At 57.1% G+C, this 24,372-nt stretch overlaps 1 protein-coding gene across 21 annotated transcripts in view; it reads right to left on the reverse strand.

Annotated features, from left to right (window-relative positions):
- NCOR2 (nuclear receptor corepressor 2) overlaps positions 1 to 24,372 on the reverse strand; it is a 182,754-nt gene that overhangs the window by 98,214 nt on the left and 60,168 nt on the right. For 20 of the 21 annotated variants that reach the window (XM_066260796.1, XM_066260812.1, XM_066260799.1 and 17 more), the window contains 4 exons: positions 21,473 to 21,652; positions 17,600 to 17,713; positions 10,231 to 10,287; positions 4,629 to 4,681 (listed from right to left, as the gene is read on the reverse strand). In XM_066260796.1, coding sequence (XP_066116893.1) covers positions 4,629 to 4,681; positions 10,231 to 10,287; positions 17,600 to 17,713; positions 21,473 to 21,652 — 404 coding nt within the window. The remainder of the gene's footprint in view (positions 1 to 4,628; positions 4,682 to 10,230; positions 10,288 to 17,599; positions 17,714 to 21,472; positions 21,653 to 24,372) is intronic. The other variant, XM_066260804.1, reaches the window with a different exon arrangement.

The following is a 24,372-nucleotide window of genomic DNA, read 5'->3' on the forward strand; positions in this document are numbered from 1 at the left end:
GGCGAAGGAAGCGTGACATGTTCCCTGTGCTGTGTACCCGAGTCTTCAGTCAGTTTAGCTATCGTAACAACTTTAAAAAAAAGAAAAAGAGGGACAACAAGGTCTATCTTGAAATGCCATGGGCGAGGGTCAAATATCATCTACATTAGGGCTTGGGAGGGTTTGGTGTGTGTCAGGGGTTGAAATGAGTCCCTCTCCCCAGAAGAGATGTTGGGAGTCCTGACCCCCACCCAGGACCTCGGAACACGACCCCATTCGGAAGCCGGGTCTTCAGAGAGAATCGGGCTAGAACGAGGTCACTAGGGTGGCCCTACCCCGATGTGGCTGCTGTCCTTATAAAAAGGGGACTTTGGACATGGAGACAGACATGTGGAAGGAAGATGGCAGGAAGCGATACAGTGAGAAGGTGGGGGGGCAGTGTCTACATGCCCAGGAACTCCAGGGACACGCCAGGGACGGCCCACAAACGCCGAAACCGGAAGAGACAGGGAAGCAGCCTCTCCGAGATCCTTCCCTGGCGACACCCTGACATCCCACTTCTGGGCTCCAGAACCAAAGGAACGAAGCGCCGCTGTCTGCAGCCACCCGGCAGGTCCGGGCGGCCAACACAGCAAGTGACGGTCTCTAACCAGCATGGCTGCGAGCTAAAAGGTCGGCAAGAACAAAGTCCCGTGTGGGCAGGGGTGGGAGAGGTGTGCGGCCAACTGCCGGGTTCACCTCGGTGACAAAGGGCGGGACGTCTCCTGGGCCCATCTGCATCTCCGGCCAAAGCAAGCCCTGTGCCTGGCACCCAGAGGCATCTGCTGACTGCCAAAGGGACAAATGTCCACAGGTTGCAAATGGGCGCAGTCCGCCCCCAGAGCCAGCGCGTGAGAGTGTTGTGTTTGGACAGCGGTGCTCTCTAAAGGATCTGGATGCGTTGCCAGCCCTGAACACCAGGAGCCATTGCATAAAAAGCTGAACTTAAAAGCTCCTTGGAAACACCAGGTGGACTGGCCACTCTCCCTCCCGGCCACAGACTGGGCGCTGAGGTGGCGGCCCCTTTACAAGGGCGAAGGGCCCCCCGCTCATTGGCCGGAGTCCCCAGCCCTCTCTGTTGCCTCCCGCCAGCCCCTCCCTCTGCTCCTCTTCCGACCCCAAGGCCTGCATGTGGGTCAGCACCCCCTAGACATCTGGATTGGGTTGTCCACTTGTTGAACATCCTTCCAGCAATCATTTTTTTTTAGTGTTTATTTTGAACCAAGAAGTGTTTTGATGTTGGAGCTATAAACGGCTTACTGCAAACGAAGCTTCTTCATGGAGATTCTGTCCGGCAGGACCGAGGGACAGCCCCCGAGAGGGCTCTGGAGGGCTCTGGGAGGGCGGACAACTCGGTAGCACGGGGAGCTCCCCAAGGGAGGCATTTATGGGGAGCGAAGGGGAGCTACCATGTTCTGTGAACAGACACAACCTGTGAGGGATCCGGACTTGAGACGAGCAACATGTGCCAGGAGGGAGCAAGAAAGAAACAGAAACACTGACCCTGGTGGGACCAGCCCTGGAACCGACGGGGTTCTGGAAAAAGAAAGCCAGGGGCGATCAGGGAAGGCTTCCTGGAGGAAGGGAGGTCTGAGCTGAGGCTTGGGGAAAGCTGGGGTTCCAGGCTAGTAAGAAGTAATGGTGAATTTGGAGGGCGGAGAAGGGGTGTTGAGGGAGAGCCAGACACCAGCCGCTAGGGAGGTCAGATGGAGGCAGCTGGGCAGGGCCACAGATGCCTCGGGAAGAGCCTGTCAGATTGGGGTGACTAATGACGCTCCAAGGAGACCAACTTACCAACAAGCCAAGCGACATGACTTGGCAACGTCACTGAGCTAGAGGGGGCGGAGCCCAGACTGAAGACCCAGGAGGGGAAACAGGGTAGGTGTACATACAGATGGGGCTGGCTGAGGGGTTTGGCTGAGTAACCCCAGGGAAGTTACTTAACATCTCCGAAACTTCAAAGCAAGACCACAAAGGCCTGTTAGTGACCTGGGTTCCAAGCAACCTCTCCACAGGTACAGCCCCTGAGCTGCCAATCAGCCAACCCCCCAAAACAAGACAGCAGAGAGATAAATCAGGCGGCAAGGCAGGAAAAGCAGGAACCAGAAGAGAGCACGCAGACCCCCGAGCCGTGGCCGGGCTCTGTCACCTGGCACAAGGGTGTGGCAGGTGAGACCACAGCAGACCCCACAGGAGCAGTAACACTCCCAGTCCCGTCCACCCATCCCACTGAATCACGAGTGGTTTTCACCACACCAGTGCCTTCAGCCCAGAGCTCTCTGGGCAGGTCCTGCAGTTGGGGGGCCCCTCCCTCAACAGAGCACTCGCATAGACTGCTCGGGGTCACCCTCAGGCCCTGCACCTGCTCCCCCAAAGCCAGAGAGGTCTGAAGAGCTGCTCCTATGGCCTGAGGCAAACATCCCGCAGCAAGCCCCCCCATCCCTGTGGGGCACAGGCGGCTGCCCCACCCCTCCTGAGGAGGCAGGTGGCCGCGGGGGAGCAGAGGTGGGTCCAGGTGACTTTCACACGTCTTGAAATTGCCGGTGCAGCAGGAAGTCAAGCGCGAAATTAACTTTAACTCTGCAGCCCCAGCATGCAGACTCAGAGAAATTAAAGTGACAGGGCAAGGTCCTTGGGGAAGGAACAGCTCCCACCTGGTGGCAATTACAGCAGCTGGGGGGGAGGGGGCGAGAAAGGAGGCCCTGGCCAGGGGGACAGAGGGCGCTCCCCATCGCCCGGCCTGGCTCCTCCTGTCTTCATCAAGCTGACACTGGTTCCCCGCCGCCTCTTGGCAGGCCTCGCCCACGGCTATCTCCCAGGCCCAGAACACAGCCCGGCACATAGCAGGCGCTTGACACACGTTTGTTGGCAGAACGAGCGAATAAGGAGTAAGTAACTCCCGCTGTCTGCAGACCAGATAAGAAGGACAGAAATCACAGAGCACTCCCCTCCGCGCCAGATGCAGAGCTCGGCACCTCGGGGACAGGGACTCGCTGTACCCTCAGGAACCCCGGGAGACAGGCATTGTATCATTCCCACCTCACAGGTGGGGAAACTGAGGCACTGGGAGTAAGAGAGTAGCTACAAGGGCTAAAAGTTTGTGGCCCCTAAATCTGTCCATGCCACTGTCATCTGCTATCTCAGGAAGCAACTTCACCATCCGTCCCTGCAGCTGCCCAGGCCCCCAACCTTGGCATCCACGGGACCAACCTGTCCCTGACCCGCCACACCCCACCCACCCCCACTGCTCCCACAGGGTCAGGCTCCACCAGCATCCTCGCCTCCACTGCTTGCCTGGATGACTGCAGTGACCTCTGCCTTGGTCTCCCAACCCCCCACCCCCACCCCCGTCCTTTCTCCCTGCAGCTTTTAAAAACAAAAATCCAATCATATCACTTCCCAGAATAAACCGCATCGCTGGCCTGCCTCTGAGCAAATAATGCAACCCTAGCTCCTCGCCAGTCCTGAACACCTTCCTCCCCCCTTCACCTTACCCCCTTGGGCCTTGCTGGCCTTCTGTGATCCCACCAGCTCACCAACCCCAGGGCCTCTGCACAGCCTGATCCAGCCACCACTAAGCCCAAAAGTATTCACTCAACTGTCAGGTCGTGCCCTGATCCCCTTGATTAAAGTCACCCCTCACTTGTTCTACCACCACCCCATTTACTGACTTGAAGGCGTTCTCTAAAGTGCGTGTACACCCTGCAGTCCCACCCCCAGGAATGCTCAGCCAGATGGGCTGGACCAGCTGGGCACCACCCTCCAAAGTCACACAAAGAAGCCCGCACCCTCTCACAATTCAGAATCTTGAACAGTTCTAAGACAGTGAACCTCGGTGTGCCGCCAACCTAACCCCCTAGAGTACTCATGGCCACTGTCCCCCATAAGCAAGGTCTGCACCCCTTTCACCTTTTGGGATCCAGGCTAGGCCCCCATTCATGTACCCCACAGCCACGCCCCCGACTCCTCGCTCCCGGCTTGAAGACATGAAGCCACTAGCCTGCCCGTATAGTCCTGGCACCCCTACCAGGCTGGCTCAGCCCGTGCCAAGTGGTGTGGCACCTTGCTGATGTTTTTTTCATCCTGAATATCTACCTGGGGAAGACCCCCCTCATCAGGACCCACCATGCAGGCCACCTCCAAATCCTCCGGGTCTGGATGGGTGTCCCTAGCTGCCCGCACTGGGCTGGGCCACAGGTGGACTGCCTGTGTAGACCACAGAACACTCCCAAATATGTTCAGATCAGAGCTCAAACCACAGGCCCCCATTTGGCCTGGGACCACCCCATCACCCCAAGCCTGCTCTCCTCTGAATGGCAGGGCCCTCCTGCTCACACAGGGCAAGGACCCTGGCCGTCCCACTCGTCCTGCAAGGCTGCGCGTGTAGCGTCCTAGCCTGCCCTCCCCACCCAGGCCTGCTCTGACCCCATTGAGGCCCTTTCTGACCCAAGACTCTTGCCCAAGCTGCCCTTTTCTGCCCCTCCTCCCACACCTGGTCCCTGGCTGGGATCCATGATGGCACTGAGAACTCACGTCCCAACCTGGGCTCCAGAGAGCCCCCCCCCCCACGCCGTGCACCTGCCCACTGCCCACTGCCCACGTGCACTCACATTTTGATGTTCTCATGATACTGCCTGGTGTCCGAGGGCTGGTTGTACAATGGCTGTAGAGGAAGAGAGAGAAGGGAGCACGTCAGAGCCGGGCTGACCGCGGCCCCACTGCAGAGCCCAGCAGCCAGAGCCCCTGGGCCACCTAGGTCCTGGCACCAGGGAGATGCCTGTCCACTGGTGTGAGAACCAGCCGCCGGCAGGCATGAAACAGAACATGGGGACCCAGCCCGCAGCCCCAGCCAGGACAGACTGTCACCCTCTGGGCACAGCTGTGGTACCATGACTTCCCACCAAGGCCACCGTGGCTACTCTGCCCTGAGCACCAGGGACTGGCACATCTGTCCCGGGGGGGGGGGGGGGGGGAGGTGAGATTAGCAATGACCTCAAACAGAAAAAACTGCTCAACTTCTCAGTGTCCAAGCCACTGTGAGAGGTCAGGTCACCCTCACTGACCGACAGAAGGCCAGCCGAGTAGTGCCAGGTACTGGTGAGGTGGAGAGACAAGAGGGTTGGCACATGGCTCATGCAAACATACATGCGTAACAAGCTTCAGAGAGCAGTGAAGAATAAAGGCCTGTCTGCCTTTGACCTCTGCCCTCCTGCGGAAGCCCCAAAAACGTGGGGGCCATGTCCCACCAGGAGACTAATGTCAGAATGCCCTAACAGAGCCACGTTAGCAAGCTCAGCGCCCATCACTGGGAGGATGAATAAGAAAATCAGGACTTGTGTGTACTGGAGTACTATACAGCACTGAAAAATGAATGGCCAGTGCCCATGTACAGTGGCAAGCAAGCACAAGGAAAGAAGCAAGTTGTTGTGATGGTCCACAGCTTGGCCAGATGCCATGTGTCCCTCCTGGACGGCAGCACCAGTCAGAAGCTAGGGGCACAGCCCTTATCACTCCCTAGCCACATGGCTCTGGGTGAGTTATGTAAGTCATCCATGCCCCTGGTTTTCATCTATAAACAGGGTTAAACTCACAGAGGACATAAGGCAGAGTCTACAAGCTCTTAGCCCAGCACTTGGCAACAATGCCCAAGTATCAGCATCCTGGTTGCCATCAGCGGGCAGTGGCTAGTACGATTTTTCCTACCTCCCTGGACCCAGCCACACCCTGGCCTTGGCCAGTGGGACAGGTGCAAACTTAGTGAGAGCAGAGGCTTGGGAATGCGTGTTTGCTTTTCTGCTTGCTCCCTAGGTCACCTGCCCCCGTCAAGAGGTCAGCCTAGCCTAGCCTGGCCCGCTGGAGACAGACAGACAACAGGGACTACAGCAGGGCCAGCCTGGCCAAGGCCAAGCTAGAGCCACCAGCCAACTGCCCAGGTGGGCACGGATGTGGGTGAGCTGAGCCCAGATCACCAGGAACGCTCAGCTGACTTCTACTGTCATGGCAAACAGTAGTAAATGGTGGTTGTCTCGAGCCACTAAATTGGAGGCTGTTTTATTACACAGCAGTAGCTAACTGACTTGACTGTCATCCCCATTTTACAAGTGGGAAAACTGAGTCCCTGAAAGGTTAAAAGCATTTGCCCACAGCTGGCAGGAGAGGAGTTGGCACTATAACCCGACCTTGCTCTCTGCATGAGGACATCTGTGTGTCTCTGTGTTACAACCCCCTCCCCCACCCCGGTCTCTCTGGCGAGCAGGGACCTCAGGGACCGCCATGGGTGACTGTGGTGGAAGAACTAGGCTAGGTACAGAGTGTGAGTGGTCCCACAGGACAGGAAGAACGGAGACAAGCAGTCTTGAGCCTCAGGCTGGGCCCGGCTGAGGGAGGAGGACAGACAGGTTCTGCCCTAGAACTTCTCCCCACGCCTGAGCGGACACATCTCCTGATAACACCAGCTGACAGAGACCAACAAGCAGCATGTCGTGGGCCCCAACCTGCCCTGTCCCCAGGGAAGGGCCCAAGGGGGTCTCCCCTTCCCCTCCGAGCCACCCGCACTGGGGACTGCACAAGGCCAGCAGAGTCTCCTCTGTCCCAAGAGGCAAGTCCCGATATGGGGCGCCCCCTCTCGCCACCCAACAGGTTTCAACCCCCTGCCAAGGGGCACAACATCCAAAGGGAAAATCCCTCCCACGGACCCTGGGAGCAAGCTGGGGGCTCGAGTATACCAGGACGGCCCATCTCTCCTGTCAGGGGGCCCTGGACCTATGTCTTGCCTTCTCTACTTCCTCTTCTCAAAGTGGGGGTACAGCCAAACAGTTGGAGGGCAGAGAGGGCAAGGAGCAGGGAGTGCACAGCTGTGGACACAGGACAGTAAAGCCCTCAGCAGAAACGAGGGATGCCGTCCTGACTTAGGAAGAAGAGCCAGATCTCGGGGACAAAGGAGTGGGGGAGTCCCCCTCGGGCCCGACCTCAGCCAGCTGGTGGGGTGGCTGAGACTGCCAGCAATCCAGATGGACCGAGCTGCTCAGAAATGAAGTGTCAGGCCTGGCCCTCCACCCTGTGGTGACACCATGTTCTTAAAATAACGCCTCTGAACAGGAAGGAAACCAGTGACTCAAAGCAGTGGGGGAGAGGTGGGAGCTGACTGCCCTTCCCCTCCCCCTTCTGTCCCCCTACGGCCCCCTCCACCAGGCCAGGCCTTGGTCCAGGGACGCTGGGATGGAGGGGTGGGGTCGTGCCACATGCAAACCTCTGGTAGGCTCAGCACTCCCTCCCAGAGAAGTCAGAGGCATACACATCACTGTCCCTGTGGCTCAGTGACCCTCGCTGCAGCAGGGGTGCAACCTGCGGGAAACTGGACTCCCCAGGGTGCGGCCCAGGGACTCCAGACCCTCCTGGGCTCGGGCTCCCGGGTGGCCCAAAGCGGCCCCTGCAGAGGGTGCACCTCCGACCTGCCTCCACCTGGGGCACAGCTCCGGCCGCTCGGGCCCTGCGGAGACCAGACAGAGACGAGACCCGTGCACAGCCAGTGGGCCACACCCCCGTGGACTCAGCACACCGCCCCCTCATCTCTTGCTGTGTGACCCTGGGCAGGGCATCGCCCTCTCTGTGCTGCATCTTAGAAAAGGGCCAGTGACACTTACAGGAGGCCTGACACACAGCAGGTGCCTCGTCAGTGTGAGTCTCCTTGGCAGTGGCCTACAGGCTCCACAGAGGACTCCAGTGGCAGCCACACAGCCCCCAGGAGGCCAGCCCTCAGCCTCCTATGCCACCAGCCTGGGGGAGAACCTCCGCTCGGGGACCCCAGGCCGGGGATGACCCAGAAAAGAATCACTGAAATTCTGATGCCAGTGGACCCTGCCTGGCTCCAAGGGACACAGAGTCCTCGGGCCCCAGACACATGGCCTCCATTCACACCCCCCCCACACGCAAGAGGCCCCGGGACAAATTATTAGGTCAGGAAAGGAACACGAGAGCCCCTCCAGATCTGGGAATTGCTGGGTCCTGCCTCTAACCCCACCACCCCATTGGTAAGAAGGGGAAACTGAGGCAAGCAGTGGCTCACTGGTGGAAACAGGAAATGGTGCAGCAGCTTTGGGAAACAGACCATACCTCAAAAGGCTAAGCACAATGTCGCCGCCACCCAGTAATTCTGGTCCTGGGTAGGCACCCACGAGAAACAACAAACACACGTCCACACAGAAACCTGGACAGACATTCGTCTTTGTAGCCCCTTTATTTATAATGGCCAAAAGCAAAGGCAACCTGAAGTCTGTCGACCGATGAAGGATAAAAATAAATGTGGTCCACCCATGTGGTGGAACAGTACGCAGCCATGAACAGGAACGAAGCCCGACACCTGCTCCAACGTGGGCAGACCTCAATTACACGCTGGCAAGTGAGAGAAACTAGACAGTGTGGTTCCATCGATAGATGTCCAGAGCAGACACATCCATAGAGACAGAAAGTAAGCCAGTGGCTGGTTGGGGGGGGGGGGGCAGGTGGAAAGATGTGATAAGGAGGCAACAATTAAGGATCTGCGTTCTTTTTGAGATGGTGAAAGCTACATCTGTGAAAATGCTCAAGGCCAGTGAATCATACACTTTCAATAGGTGAATTTGAGGCATGTGAATGACATCGTCATAAAGCTACAAAAAAAAAAAAGAATGTGCTAGAACCATCCTAGAGATTATGCCCTAGGCTCGGAGCCTGTCACCTCCCAGGAGGGGCACTGGACCTTTCCGAGCCGTAAGAGCCTCCACATGCCCCGCCTGTGCAGGGTGCGGCCCTGCCCTCCGAGAGGACCTGGGGGCTATGGAAGGCCAGCTGCTCACTGTCCCTCAGAAGCCCGCGCACAGACCCCAGACTGGGGAGCAGCTGTCACTGCTACGGGAAAAACGCCAGGGGCAAACGGCTCAACCCTCCCAAGTGTTCACCCGGGCTGACGACTTACCATGGGCCACAGGCCCTGCTCAGGGAGCCTCAGAAAGATCTCGGTGTCCCATTTCACAGATGAGAAAACCGAGGCCCTTTCTCATGGCCACCCAGCAAACATGTGAGTAGAGCTGAGTTTAAATTAGGCTCCAAATGTATAAGACATTATTCGTGCCCCATGAGCACGCCCACACACACCCCAGAGCCACCAATGGCATGGGACCTTCATATTCATCCTACGTGCGTGCGGGCGCACGCATGCACGCACGCACCCGCGTGTTGTCAGCGTCCCTACACGTGGCCCTGCAGCTCTGCTCTGACCAGGGCATCTTCCCATCGGTAAACTGACCCTGACAACAGTAACAGTAACAATAACAACTAATGCTCAGCACTCTCTGTTCATCGGGCAGTGGATCTGATGCTTTATAAATATTAATAGTTCAGCCTGACCAGATGGTGGCGCAGTGGATAGAGCGTCGACCTGAGGTGCTGAGGTCCCAGGTTCGAAAACTGGAGGTCGCCGGCTTGAGCACAGGCTCATCTGGCTTGAGTGTTAGATCATCAACATGACCTGACCTTATGGTCGCTGGCTTGAGCAAGGGGTCATTAGATCGACTGGAGCCACCCCCAGAGCCAAGGCATGTATGAGAAGCAATTAATGAACAACTAAGGTGCCACAACTGGGAACTGATGTTTCTCATCTGTCTCCCTTCCTGTCTCTATCTCTAAATAAATAAATGTGTGCGTATTAATCTATATATAACATATAAATATTATATATGTATGTATATAAATAGTTCATCATCACTATACCCCAATGGGGTATGTTACTATTATTCTCACTTTACAGAGGAGAAAAGTTAGGCACAGAGAAGTTAAGAGACCTGCTCAGGGTCACACAGCTATGAGGCAGCAGACCTAAGGGGTGAACTCAGATCATGTTGGCCAAGAGTATGGGCTTTCCAAGCTAAGCTGGCCCAAGTGGGTTGGGCCCCAATGTGTCAATCTTCTTGCAGCCTGAGCTGCAAGTGTGGAAGCCCAGCAGGAGTGCCAAGGCTCTGCCACACCCTCTGGCCAGCCCAGCCCACCCACCGGCTATCTGCCAGTCCCTCTTATCAGAGGGTGTATTTCCTGCCTCCTGGAGGACAGGGTAGCGCTTGGCAATACAGGACTTCCTCCTCCTGCCCCCCCCACCACCGCCCCCGCCACACCCACCTGCCACCCAGCCGCCTCTCCAGCCACCCCCACCCAGAACTCCCACGCTGTCCCCCAGCTCACCAGCTCCACCTGGGGCCCCAGGCCTTCCAGAATCCGATGTGCAGCTTCGGCCTTCTTCTGCAGGATGACGGAGAAGAGGGGAAATTAAACACACACACACACACACACACACACACACGTACACATACGCGCGCGCACAGAACAGATTATAAATGGAGGCCTCCGGGAGCAGCAGGCAGCTGCCCAACCTCAAACGTCCGTCAACAGCCCGGGTAGGGGTGGGGGTGGCCAGCCCCCCTGCACACCCTCCCCAGGCTGAACACACACACACACACACACACACACACACACAGGGCCTGAACGCCCAGGGCGTCCCTGGCAAGCTCCCCAAGTTTCAATTCTAACAAATGCACCATGTTCCCTGATGACATCCTCCTCCCCACCGCCCCCACTGCCACCAAGCCCCCAGGCCTGACACCCCGGGGCCCAGTGGTGTGGGCACAGCTTCTTACCAGCCGGCCCACACTGCCAACCGAGGTGACTGGCTGCGCCCTGGAAACTGGCTGGGTGTCTACAATTACCTCTGAGCTGCTGCTGCCAGCGAGGGAGGGAGGGGTGGGGAGGGTGAGATAGAGTCGCTCAGAGATACCCTTTCTAGGATTCTTGTATTTCACAATCATGTGACTTGCTCTGAGTGGCTCTGGGGCCTCCCTGCCTCCCTCCCCTCTCACAACCGAGGACTTATTAGGAAAACAGCAACATGTGGTAGAAAGCGCTCAGGGGGCCGCAATCTCAACAGGCTGGACCTGTGGGCCCCGGCCGGCCATCAAGGCAGACATTGTGCCCCTGCCAGGCCTGGCCGGCCCCTGCCTGGGACCACCAGGGACTGCTCTGAGGAGGCCCGGAGGGTGGCCAGGCCAGCTGGGGAAACAGTGGACAGAGGGGTGGGGAAGGGGTTTCAGTAGAGTCTTTGTGGGATCCGAGCCGTGGAGCGAGATGGAAATCGGGGTGTCCACGGTGTGTGCACGGGAGACCTCAGCCCCTCCCGTGACCCAGGAAAGGCGGGGGGCTCCCGACCCAGCCAAACTCAGGGGGACCAGCCAGTTTTTGGCAAAGGCCAGGAAGACAGGTCAAACAAGTCACTATCATCAATCGAACCGTCCCCCCAATGAGCCCCAAATCCAGACCTACTATAAGGGGGTGACCAAGGAGCCCTGGGGAATGTGGGTGACAACAGAATCTGAGGCCCGGGCCCCTCATGTCACCCAGGGACGAGGGGTGCTGAAGGCCCCCAGGGACAGAGAGTATGTAGGTGGGCTCAAGCTGGCACCCAGAACTTGCTCCTCCTAGAGCCCTGGGCCCAGCCCACCCAAGAACAAAGCCAGGCTCTCGGCCCCCTCCCTGCAGAGCCGACACTCCGAGATCAAGAGGCTCCAAGTGCGGCTGGGGCCGGGAAACCAGGGGGGCGGGTGATGATCCTAACGACTGCCATTGGACAGGGCCCCCGCCGTGCGCCAGCACTGAGCGTGCAGCGTGCCGCACTAGTACCCAGACCGCACATTCAACACCATGTGAGGCCAACACGAGGGGTAGTCCCATTTTACAGATGATGAAACTGAGGCACAGAACGATGCCATAAAGAAGTCCTTCTGATCTCCAGGCTCCAAGAAGAGAGATGGGCGACATCACGGACTAGGTCCCATCCAGGGACCTGGCATTTCCTGTGTGTAAGGGGCCTGGGGTAGAGGGGTGGATACCACCCTGACAGTCACCTCAGAAGCCCCTGCCCTGGCCACACTTTGAAGCAAGAAAAGGGTCAGCTGTGGGGTATGGGCAACAGGAGCATTCCCGAGCCAAGCCAAGTGGAGGGCTGGGCGTGGGAAGGCGAGGGGACAGGGTGGCCCACTCTGTATTCGGCACCGGGGTTAGACACAGAATGAGACCCCCCCGCTACCAGCAATGAACCCCGTGGAGTGAGCCGTGGCCCAGGGCCGTGGCGGCAGCTCAGTACACGCAGGGAGAGGGGTACGTGGGCCGTGCCGGGCAGGCCCCCAAGTGGGTCATGAGCTGCTCTCTTGGGAAAGTAACAGGGAGACTCATACGGTAGGTTTTAGAGATGAATAGGAGGTTGTGTGCACTCATGAGGCTCTGTGGCGGGGGGGGGGCAGCATCAACAAGACGGAAGGGCAGGGCTGGTCACTGGAAACAGACCTCATATGGCTGGGCCTGAGCCCATGGTGGGGGCTCCCGTAGCCCGTATCCTGTAAACCCTAGTGGATTGCGCCCTCAACCACACCCGCACTGTCTCAGGACCATGGACACCTGAGAGGGGGCTCCTCTGGCCCCTGAGAGGGGGAAGACAGCAGGGAGGAGCCCCTTCCTGACCTGTCAAAGCCGCAGGGAGCCCAGGAAACCCTCTACCACGCACCTGGAGTAAGGGTTCCCCTGCTCCCCAACAGGCCTTTCCTGTGGGTTCCGGGCCTGAGCCCTGAGTCACCTAGGGTCTTTGAAGAAGCAATTCAACTTCCAAAAGGTGGCATGCCTACAGTTTGCCCTGGATGGTCCTAAAGGTGCTAAACTGGTAGGAACACAGGAAATATGGCAGCCAAGAGCAAGGGTTCATGGCCAGTGGCCTGGGTTCAAATCCATCACTAACCTCACGCATGGCCTTGAGAAAGTCCCTTCACTCCCCCCCCCAGCCTCAGCTGCCTCATCTGTAAAATGGGAGTACTCACGGCACTGCACACAGCAGTTATGCAAGTTAAGACTGCAGCACCTGTAAGATTCTGACCTCGGGACCTGGCCCACAGCAGGTGCGGCGTGAGAGCTGGTTGCTGTCACCACTGCTGTGCACAATCATGACAAGGCCGCAGCTCACACCAAGCGGCCCGGACATGTGCCAGGTCCCGTACTAGATCCATGGGTTTGGATTCCTCTGAGAACCCTGTGCGAAAGGTTCCAGCATCAGCCACTCTTCCACGTACAACAGGAAGCTGAGGCTCTGTCGCACAGCAGAGGGGCAGGTAAAGGCAGGCTCCTGCAGCCCTGAGCCAGCACCCCCTCCTCCTGTCTCCCTGGGGGGCATTCCCTGCACAGAGCACCACCATGCCCCTGCAACTGCTGGTTCCTGCTCCCCGCTGCTTGTCTGGCCCAGCTTCTAGCTTCGTGGGAAAGGGGTGCTCAGAGGAGCTCGGGGCGGGAGGATGGCCTGACCATTGGGCCCCCCCCCAGGCCAGCAGGACTTTCTCAGCACACGTCCCTCAGAGGCCGACGTACGTCCGGGGTCGGCTCTGTTCTAACCGGGCCATTTGAGCCTTCGCCCCCCCGCCTTCCATCTGCCCGAGGGCCACACTCACCCCACAGACCAAACTGCCAGCACCTTTGCAAGGATGTTTTGCAAGGAATAGACTGACAAGCATGCTGTCACTCTTCTCTTAACGTCCTTCTCCAGAGAGAGGGGAGACCCTTCCCCAGAAAAGAGTGCAGCTGGGGCACAGGCGCGGGCCACAGGCTGGGCCCAAACTAGAAGTTTCCTGTCACCCCCATGGTTGACAGCTTCTCACCACCTTGCCTAGCTCCTTGCCAGGGTCTGCAGGGCAGGGCCCCTCGGTGCTCACCACAGGGAAGCCATAGCCCGCGGCTGCCTGGCTTGCTCCCAGAGAGCAGCCCAGGAGCTCAAGCCGCAGGGACCCTCACCAGGCACCAGGGGGTCGGGCTAGGGTCTCCCTCAGGAGGCTGCACTCCTGCAGGGCACCCAAGGGCCCACGTGACCATGCCTCCTAGTGGCTGTAGCTGAGGGGCAAAGGACCTCAGTCACTGTCACAGAGAAGTACACACAAGCCCGTGGACCTGTGTGGCCAAATACTGTGCCTACACCTATAAAAGCAAGTGTGCGCGCACACGCGCGTGCACACACACACACGTGTCTTACACAAGCCATGTGCACACACACCGCCTTCACATCCACGTGCACAGGGCATGCATAGCACACACATGTACTCAAGCGCATGAAGTATAAACACACACATACAACCATACACGTACCCTACTCATGCCAACTAGCAAACACATGCCACTCACGTGCATGTCACACGTCACATAGAGAACAGGTATACATGCAAATGCACACGTGTATGAATTAACACTCAAACACAGGTGTGTCCCACACACACTGACTCACACACAGGCATTCACACGCATGCACACGGTCATCCTCATGTCCACCTGAACACATGTGCACATTGTACATGGGTGTGTAAATGTCCTCTTCATGGACACCTCCTTCTACCTTTCTCAGTAGTGCCCACGTTGGCAGACCTAGTTCAAGCCCCGTCTCTCCTACATGAAGTCGACCTTGATTACCTGTCTCCCTGCATTCCTACAGTGTCAGCAGCAGGCAAACCGCCCCTTATTTAGACACCTTTCACTGGCTCTGCATGTGCGTTTCGCACGTGTCTGTTTTATCCAAAGTCAGAGCTGAGCATCCTCTCGCCCCCCACACACTCCCTTTGAAGATCAAACGAGACCCGTCCCCCCTCGGAGCCTCTGCTTGTGCTGTGACCCCCCCCACGCCTGGGGCCAGCAGCCCGCCCACTGCTTCTGAGCAGCCTTTCCCACCCCCACCCTGCCTGCCCTTCGGCCTCCTGCTCTGCCATCTGCGTGCACCTGCCCGCTGGTCCGCGCACGCCGCTCTGGGGAGGCAGGAGAAGCCTGGCTCAGTGGGCTCCCCCCTGCACGCTGGCGCCTGGGCCGTGTGCCCCGAATGGATAATGAGCTGGAGTCCGATATGTGGAGGAGCCAGGCAGGCCCTGCACAGCGGGAAAGCCATGGGAGGCTGCGTTTTCCAGCCGGCACAGCATTTAGAGACAGGCCCTTCTCCATGGCCTCTCAGAAGAACCAGCAGGGAAGGAAGGAGGATTAAAATTTAATCCTATTGATCCCCCAAGAGGCGGCAAGTCCTGAGTCCTGGCCGTTCCCGCCGAAGGCGGCTGAGGGGCCTCTGCTGGCCCAGCCACCCACCTCCCCCCTACCCCGCGCCGAGGCTCAGCCCAGGCGCAGGAACGCCCCCGCCCAACCTGCACTGGGAAAGGGGGCCAATCCCCCAATACCGGAGAGCTGCTCCAGGGGGGAAGTCTTGTCTCCCCTCCCCTCCCCTCTGCCACCCCTCCACGTGTTCGACAAACACTTCCTGACCCCTACAACGTGCTGTGCCGGGCACTGCCCTAGGGAGCTCCTAAAGACACAGCTGACAGAAAAACAAGACAAAGGTCCCCGGCCCTCATGGAGCCTCCTCTCACAGCAAACAGCACACACGTAAAATAAAAGTCGCGTCCGGGAGGAACAGGGCAGAAGGGAGAACTAAAGCCAGAAACAGGAAATGGGTTGAAGTGTTTGTGGGATTAAAGAGAAGGTCGGAACAGGCCTCGGTGAACAGGGACATTTGAGCAAACAGCTGAAGGAAGAGAGGGTGGGCCCCATGGGGAAGAGGGGCCGTGGTGGAGGCAGAACCAGTGCAAAGGCCCCGAGGCAGGAGCAGGCCTGCAAAGGCCCGTGGGGCTGGGCAGAGAGAGGGGTGAATGCATGTAAGGGCAGAAAGGGGGATCAAGGACAAGGGGAAGCAAAATCCCCCAGATTGATGGTGTGCCCACAGTTGGGGACTTGTGGGTGTGATTCTGCTTCCTCCACCAGAAGGAATGTGAGTGGGCTGGGGCCGAGGTCACTACTGTGTTTGCAGTGCCTGGAACAGTAGCAGGCGCCCCATTACCTGCTGAATGAATGAATGAATAAACAGATTGTATGTGATGTGCTCAGGGTACCCAGGCAAGAATAACAACACAGCCAGCACGTCCTTGGTGCCCCGCATTGCCCTGGGGCACTAGAACCTGGTAATGAACTCTGGTTCCAATCTCCATGTTGCTGTACGACACAGGTTCTATAATTATCCTCATTTTGCAGGTGGCCAATAATCACAGAGTTTAGGAATTTGGCCAAAGACATAAAGCCAGGAAGTGGCAGAGACAGGGTCTGAACCCAGGCATGTGGCCCCTTAGCTCTCTTATTGTTATTATTAGTGTATGTTACCTGGGGTGTGGGTTGGGTGACCGGGTCCACAAGGCCTAGCACATAGCTCCCAGTAGGCTCGGTCTCATCCTGCATCTATTGCTGCTTCAAGAGGTAGAGGCATAGCAAACTAGTTGTTCCAGTAGTTTGTTCCCTGCCTGGAGTTATAGCCAAAGGTACCAGGGACACGTCCTGTTCTCAGGCTCTAGAGCAACAACCCTCCAGGCCCCAGGATACCAGGTATACCCCCATCTGAACTCTATACACTGACCCAGCAGCCAAGAGCTGGGAAGAGTGGTCAGGAGCCCTGGGCAGGAGGGGGACCAGGAAGGCCAAGTCAAGAAGGAGAGGTCCCCTATCCATCAACATCACTATGTGATATCAGACAAGGAAAAGTCCCTCTCTGGTCCTCAGTGTCCTTCCATTATAACACAGGGGGGACTCAACACTGAGCACATTTGGGAAGAGCTGATTATAAATCACTGAAGTTGAGCTCTCAGTGGCTTGACTGAGATGACAGGGAGATCACTACCTCACCAGACACCAGGTTCCCCTTCTGGTCAGCTCAAATTCTTCAGGATCAGCCCCTGAAGACATCCTGCTCTGGGTACCCCAAGCCCTCCCCAAGACTTAGCCCCCTCCAGGGATCCCTAGGAGCCCCCCACCCTAGCCTGCTATAAATCAAGTGTCCTGTCCATGGCTAAAGGTCAGCAGAGACCAGTGCTGATGAATCAGGCCCTGGGGTCAGATAGACCACGGGTTCAAATCCCAGGTCTAACATTTCCTAGCTGTGTGACTTTGGACAAATCACTTAACCTCTCTGGGCCTCAGTTCTTCCATGGGTTAAACAGGAACAATGACTATACCTACCCTCCCCCCAGGACTACTATGTAAAACACCTGGCCCACTGCCTGAAAAGGAGGAGCTGTTCAGTTAACGTCTGCCCACTGTTATTGTTAATAATAATAACATTATGACTGTCTTCTGCGTCATAGGAATTTCTTCTGCTCGAGTGCCTAAGTGACAGCCCATCCCCCCAAGGGTCAGCTGGTCCATCACGCTCTCCCATGACCTGTCACCTACATTTTGAACCTGCATCCCGCAGGCCGGCCACGGTCCACACCACTGCCATGTCTGCACAGAACAAGCTATGGCCACACACCAAGATGGGTCTCTGTTGGGACACCCTGTCCCCTCCCACTCACAAACCCAGGTCTGTGTGTGCGCGTGTGTGCATGCGTGTGCGCGTGTGCATGCGTGCAGGGGGTCACGGAGGCCCAGGGAGACAGCCAGGTCCTTCAAAATCACCCCGGCAGTCAGCGCAGAGCAAGCAGGTCGAGGTGGGAGTGACGACGACTACAACACCTACCCGGTTCTCGTCGTAGATGATCTGGACCAGGCTGCGATGCTTCGACTCGATGGGCGGCGGCGACACAGGCTTCTCGGGCTCAGGCGGCTTGGCAGCCTCCTCCTCCAGCTGTTGCTGTGGGAAGGAGAGAGTGTGGAGGTGAGCTTCGGCGGGCGGAAGGAGGAGGGGCGGCACCCCTCATCCCATGGCGGCGGGGCGGCCCGGTGCAGACGGCGCTGATGGCCGCGCACAGGAAGTCAGGCTGCTAACCATTTCCTCTGAGTCACCCGCAGGGACTCCGAGCCCTGGAGAGGCCCCAGCTGCTCCCATGCGGGGACGGGCCCAGCCCGGGGCCAGCTCCAGCCGGCCTCCCGGCTCTGCGGCCAATGTTCCCGGTTCAGTCTGCAGTGATGAAAAGAGGGGATGGAGCGTGTGCACGTGCGACGCAGCCCGGGCCTTGCTGACAGCCTCTGTTCTCATCTGTCACCGTCGTTCGCAGTGGAGCCAGCCTGCCTACGTCAGAGCCCTACGACATCCTTGCTACGTCACCTTTTCCGAGCCTTGCTTTCCTCATCTGGAAAATGGGGACGACTGAATTCCCTACCCTGCTGTGGGCAAAGCGCACCCTGGTCAGCAGCTATTCATCCAACACCACCATCACCCATCCCCCCTGCGGTGTCCATGCTGGACCCTCCGCCTCCGAACACCATACAGGGCTTTCCTTCGTGCTGCCGTCTGTTTCATACCAAGAGGGCAGGTAAAGGCCAGAGAGCTAAAGACGCTGGCCCGAGGTCACACAGGAGGCCAACGCACAGGTGTGCAACCAGGCAGGACAACCCGAGTAAGATCAGGACACTGTTCGCTGCTCATAATGCTCACACAGCCTGCAGGTGACCATGCAGCAAACAAACCAACATAAACTCCCCCAAAAAAGGCAGCCAAGAGAGAGCATCCCAGAAAGAACCAGAAAATCCTGTTCTGGTTCCTGCCGGCACAGAGGTCTGTCTGGTTGGAGCCTCGCTGCCTCGGCCCCACAGCGACCCCTGGTGGTGGCTTCCAGAAGAGCAACCAGCACGGGGCCAAAGTAACAAAATCCCTCCATAGAGTCTGAAACAAAGTAGGGGAGGGAGATTCCCTTCCGCCAGTGAAGCTGGCCCTCTTGGAGGCACCTAAGAGAATACCAGAGAAGAGACCTTGCTAAGAAGGTAGCTGAGAATTCAGCTGAACCCAGATTCAAACCTTGGCTCCGTGGCCGTGTGAGCTAGCCCCTCACTCTCTCCGACTCTCCGACCTTGCATCTGTCCCCTTGGAGAGAGCCAGGAGTAACTGTGCTGACCTCACAAGGCTGTTCCAACACTCCAAGGAGATGACGTGTGGAAAGTACCGCTGGGCAGCTTGATAAAAAACTGGCTGCCTCGTGCAAACACAGGCATGGCCGGCTACCACTGCACGCCCACCCACCGGCGTGGTTACGGCTAAAAAGGAAGAGACGGAGAATAACAAGTGTTGGCGAGGATGTGGAGGGAGAACTGGGTGGGACCCTCGTGCACTGCTGACGGAAATGGAAAATGGGGCAGCCGCTGTGGAAAGCAGTATGGTCGCTCCGCGAAAAGTTAAAACATGGAGTGACCACAGGACCCAGCTGTGCGCCCCTAGGTAGGTCCGTAAAAGGATTAAAAGCAGGCGCTCAAACAAACAACTGAAAGCAAATGCTCGAAGGTGCTCTGGTCACAATGGCCAAAAGGTGAAAAAACTCAAATGTCTATCAGGCGATGAACAGAGAAACAAATGGGGTCCATGATGACAGTGGAATATGACTCGGCCATGAAAAGGACCGAGCAATGACCTCTGCTACATACAACGTGGGTGAGCCATGAGCACTACAGATAGAGAACAACAGAGACCAGAAACCAAAGGCCAGGTAGTGTAGGATTCCACGTACACGAAATGTCCAGAACAGGCAAACCCACAGAGACAGAAAGCAGACCAGTGGCTGGATGGGAGGGAAAGGGAGGGCAATGGGGAGTGACTACTGATGGGTCTGGGGTCTCCCTTTAGGGTCGATGAGACTGTCCTGGAACTACAGAGCAATGGCCACCGTACAGCATCGTGAATGTACTAAGTGTCACTGCACTGTTCACGCTCATGTGAGTTAATTTCACATTTTGTGAATTTTAGTTAAATTTAAAAAAAAAAATCTAACTGTGGAGGGCTACCCTGAGTCACAAGCATGTGCACAGAACCTGTAGCTATAGCCTCATCCCCAAAACCAGGCCTAGAGGAAATAACGGTAGCCTTGGCAACGCCTGCTTGACCCCAGCCAGGGCCCGCCCCTCTCTCGGGATGCCTGAGCCACCGTCTTGGAAACATACCGATCTCCCCCAAGGTCTGGGACGGCTGGCAGAGCCTCACTGACTGGCTCAGCTGCTGGGCCACCCCCAAGTCTCACTCCTCTGTGCCAGCGACTGCCCCGGTGCCCTCTCTTCACCTGCATAGCCTCCAAAACCCACTTGCAGGGCCCTAAATGCTTGCACGAGGCCTTCTCCCATCAGCCTTCAGTCCACTGTCCGTAGTGGCCAGGGTGGGCCCTTGATCCTCCATGGAGTCCACACTCCTTCCAAGGTGAGAGCCATGTGTGACCCTGCCCCAGAGGTGTCAAGACAGGTGTCACACTGACTCCATCAACAGTGCCTACTACGTGCCGGCACTGCTTAGGAGCACAGCGGCGAACAGGGAGACAGGGACCCTTGCTGTCACATCGTGGGGAAAAGACCGCAACAAAGCAGGACGTGTATCACGTGGCGACAGGACAGGGCAGGGGGCAGGGGGCAAACGTTTCCTGTAAAAGCAAAGATAGTAAATATTTTCGGCTCTGCTGGCCACAGGGTCTCTGTTGTGACCACTCGACCCTGATGTTGAATTAGGGAAGCAGCCACAGACAATATGTAAACAAACGGACGCAGCTGTCTGCTGATAAAACTTTATTGACAAAAGCAGGCACGGAGCCCAAGCAGGCTGGCTTTACCAGGCCCCAGGGGGAGACCATGGCTGAAATGAGGGCCTCCTGTCAAAAGAGGGGGGCTGTCTGTGGGGACATCTGAAGATGCCAGGGGAGGGTTGCAAGTGAGGAGCTAGGAACAGGCAGACTACCAATTAATTTTACAACTGTGTTAAAAAAAAAAAAGTTAAATTATGAAACCAGTATTATAACAATTAGTATCAACTCTGGTTTCAACAGTCCCAATGAGGATTTATTTTTCACAGCACGACCCTATTCCCTCCTCACTACCTATGAGATAGAGGGTGTCATGTCTGTGCCCATTTGACAGACAAGGAAACTGAGGCAGAGCTAGGAGGCCCAGCCCATTCAGATTCCAGAGCCAGGGTCAGGGTCAAGTGACATTTCCCCCACACATTGGATGAAGGACGCAGAGAGGAACCCGCACACCTGACATCACCAGGAAGTGGTGGGGACGAGAACCTGGACAACCTGCTGTAGATCCTGACCTCCTGCTCTAGTACAGAAGCCATGAAGCTAGGGGGTAAATGTCATTTCATTCAAATTCAACTACATTACGAGTTCAGTTCCTACATGGCACAAAGCACATTTCCAGCAGTCAACAGGCACACAGAGCTGGTGGCACGACTCTGGACCGCACGGACCCAGAACGTGTCCTTCATCGCAAGGATTCTATTGGATGACACAAAACAGCACCCCCCTGTCCAATAAACATAAAGGACATAAAAACAAGCCGGCACATGGGCAATGCTCAAGGCATTCACAGCTACTATGTATAATGAATATTATCATCTCAGGCGTGGCCGCCGGACCAGAACCTCAAAGCTGCTATTCTTCTCCCTCACTCACTCTCCGGCCCCTCCCCGCCCCCTCACCTGTTTCTTCTTCAGCTTGGAGATCTGCTGCTCCACCATGGTGATCTCGCGGTCCACCCGGTCCATGCTCTGGATTAGCTCCTCCTTGGACAGCCGCGGAGGCACCAGCTCCAGCTCGGGGTCAGCGTGCGGGGGGCTGGGCGGAGACACCGGCTCCAGCTTGCTCGTCAGGCTGCGGTCCTAACAGCAGAGAGAAGACAGGCACAGGGTCAGCACAGGGAGCCCCTGTAAATATCTTCGGCTCTGCTGGCCACAGGGTCTCTGTTGTGACCGCCTGAGTCTGATGTTGAATTAGGGAAGCAACCACAGAGGATAGGTAAACAAACAGGTGTGGCTCTGTGCCAATAAAACTTTATCGACAAAAGCAGGCACCGCAAGTTTCCAGCCCTAACTTCAGGCCAGTCTCACGTCCCGCTCCCACGTCCCAGGGCTGCTAAGCGCTCCTCCCTCCCTCCTCTGCCCTCACTGGTCCTCCGGCCAGCTGGGCCCTATCCAGCATACCGCTCATTCTGCGAAGGTTAGGGTCTTTTGATCCTCCTACAGCCAAGTCTTCCCAACCTCCCTGCAAGTCATGAAGCCTTCCCTCACTCCTTCCCCCTAACACACCTCTCTCTTACTCCACTCACCCCGTCTGTGTGTCCCCCCCACAGGACAAAACTCCTCGGGACCAGTCACCAAGACCCTCCACACCTCTGCCCCCAAAGCCCCGGCCCCTCCAGACCCTCCGTAACCGTTTATTCACGATGCTCAGTCCGAACCAGCAACTCACAGAATCTCACAGGGGGTGCAAACGCGGCTCTGCAGAAAACACACACACACTCAGACACACAGGTGGGCGACGAGAACGGGGTGCCCCGGTGCAGGGAGGCCAGCTCTGGGCAGCGGGGCGCAGGGGTAGGGCCACTATCTTCTCGTTTCCCGGCATATTTCTCCTTTTTCCTCACTGAGCGTCAACTCAACTCTCCGTGTAATAACGTTGTTTTCAAAAATGCGTGAAACAAACGAGAGAGCCCGCATGGGCTTACTTGTCTACTCCTTAGTTCCACCAACTGAAGCCCATCAGCGCTCACCTTTGAGGCCTGGGTTCAGATCCCTAATCCCTCTGACACCTCCCCACTCCGTGAGCTCAAGCAGGGCCTGCACCAACCCCCTGCCTCAGTCTCCTCATCCACGCAATGGGACGAGTCCCACCTCCCAGCCTGTTGTGAGGCTTGAATAAGTGTAATACGTACTGAGCGCTCAGCTCAGGGCCTAGCGTACTGTACGCGCCCCCTAAGCACCGGCTGGACCATCCAAACCCAAACCCCCGGCCCCAGCCTGGCAGCAGCGCAGGCGGAACCCAGTCCCTGCCCTGTGTCATCCTCACGGCCAAGACGACAGCTGCCGGCAGGGGAGGCCCTGGGGGAGATCCAGGCAGCAGCTCCCCCCCCCCCACGGCAGCTGCGCCAGAGGACAGAGGACATATTATTCCCCCGGACAACTGCAGCCCCGGGGCCTGCCAACTGCCCCCTGCCCCGGGATACAGGGACTATGGGCACCTGACTCCCTCCCACCCTCCCACACCACAGCAGACGCAGTTTTTGAGTGATAGCACCTCAGGGCCTCTGCCCAAAATACCCGACTCCACACCTCTGTGCCAACTGAAATCAGACCCACTGTCCCGAGTCACCTCCCCCAGTCCCTAACTGAGACCCGCCCCTTCCCTCCGAGCCTCCAGAACACATGGGGGGGGGGTCTTTCTGGCAGCCTCATTCATTTCTCAGGGTTCTCAGACACACAAGATGGGCAGCAACATGGTTCCTGGACCCCAGAAGCATTATCTGCTGTAAAGAAATATCTTCCGCCGGGAGCCAGAAGGGAGATAAACAGAAGAAGAATGAAGAGTGTAGAGAGAAAGGCTTTCGAGGCAGGACACCCCAAAACTGTGAGCCCAACCCAGGAGTGAGTCTCAGAAGCAACATGAGCCAAAAAAAAAAAAGGCTGCCACCCCCAAAGCCGGCGGAGGCAGCACAGAAGCAACGGGCAGCCTGGAAAGGTGACGGAAACATTCCCAGAAGGAAACACTGTCTGCTTTGAGGGGCTCTCATGGTCCAGGCTTAGCTTTCATTCTCACCAAAAAGGTACAGGCGGGCCCGTCGATGGCTAGGCAAGTAAATCAAATGCGGTCTATCCATAAAATGGAATACGATTCAAGCAAAAACACAAAGCTCCGACCCGGCTCCCACATGGATGAACCCGGAGACCGTCCAGACACAAAGGCCACATGGCGTGTGCTCGGTTCCCTTTACAGGGAATGTCTGGAACGAACAAGTCCGTGGACAGAGAGGACAGATTAGTGATTGGTAGGGGCTAGGGAGGCCGGGGCATGGGGAGTGGCTGCTTAGGGGGGTGAGGCTCCCTTTCTGGGGGGATGAATGTTTGGGGCTAGCGGGGGCGATGGTTGTACAATGTTATGATTGTACCGGAGGCCACTACGCTGTTGTTCACTTTAGCATAGTTCATTGCTTTCTTTTCTTTTCTTTTCTTTTTTTTTAACAGAGACAGAGAGAGGGACAGATAGGGACAGACACACAGAAAGGGAGAGAGATGAGAAGCATCAATTTTTCATTGTGGCACCTTAGTTGTTCATTGATTGCTTTCTCATGTGTGCTTTGACTGGGGGGCCTACATCAGAGTGAGTGACCCCTTGCTCAAGCCAGCGACCTTGGGCTCAAGCCAGCGACCATGGGGTCATGTCTATGAACCCACACTCAAGCCAGCGGTCCCATACTAAAGCTGGTAAGCTTGCGCTCAAGCTGGTGAACTAGTGGAGTTTTGAACCTGGGTCCTCTGCATCCCAGTCCGACACTCTATCCACTGCGCCACTGCCTGGTCACGAATTTCAACAATGTGATCCATTT

This window comes from Saccopteryx bilineata, chromosome 2, assembly GCF_036850765.1.
Source record: "Saccopteryx bilineata isolate mSacBil1 chromosome 2, mSacBil1_pri_phased_curated, whole genome shotgun sequence".
NCBI classification, from domain to species: domain Eukaryota; kingdom Metazoa; phylum Chordata; class Mammalia; order Chiroptera; family Emballonuridae; genus Saccopteryx; species Saccopteryx bilineata.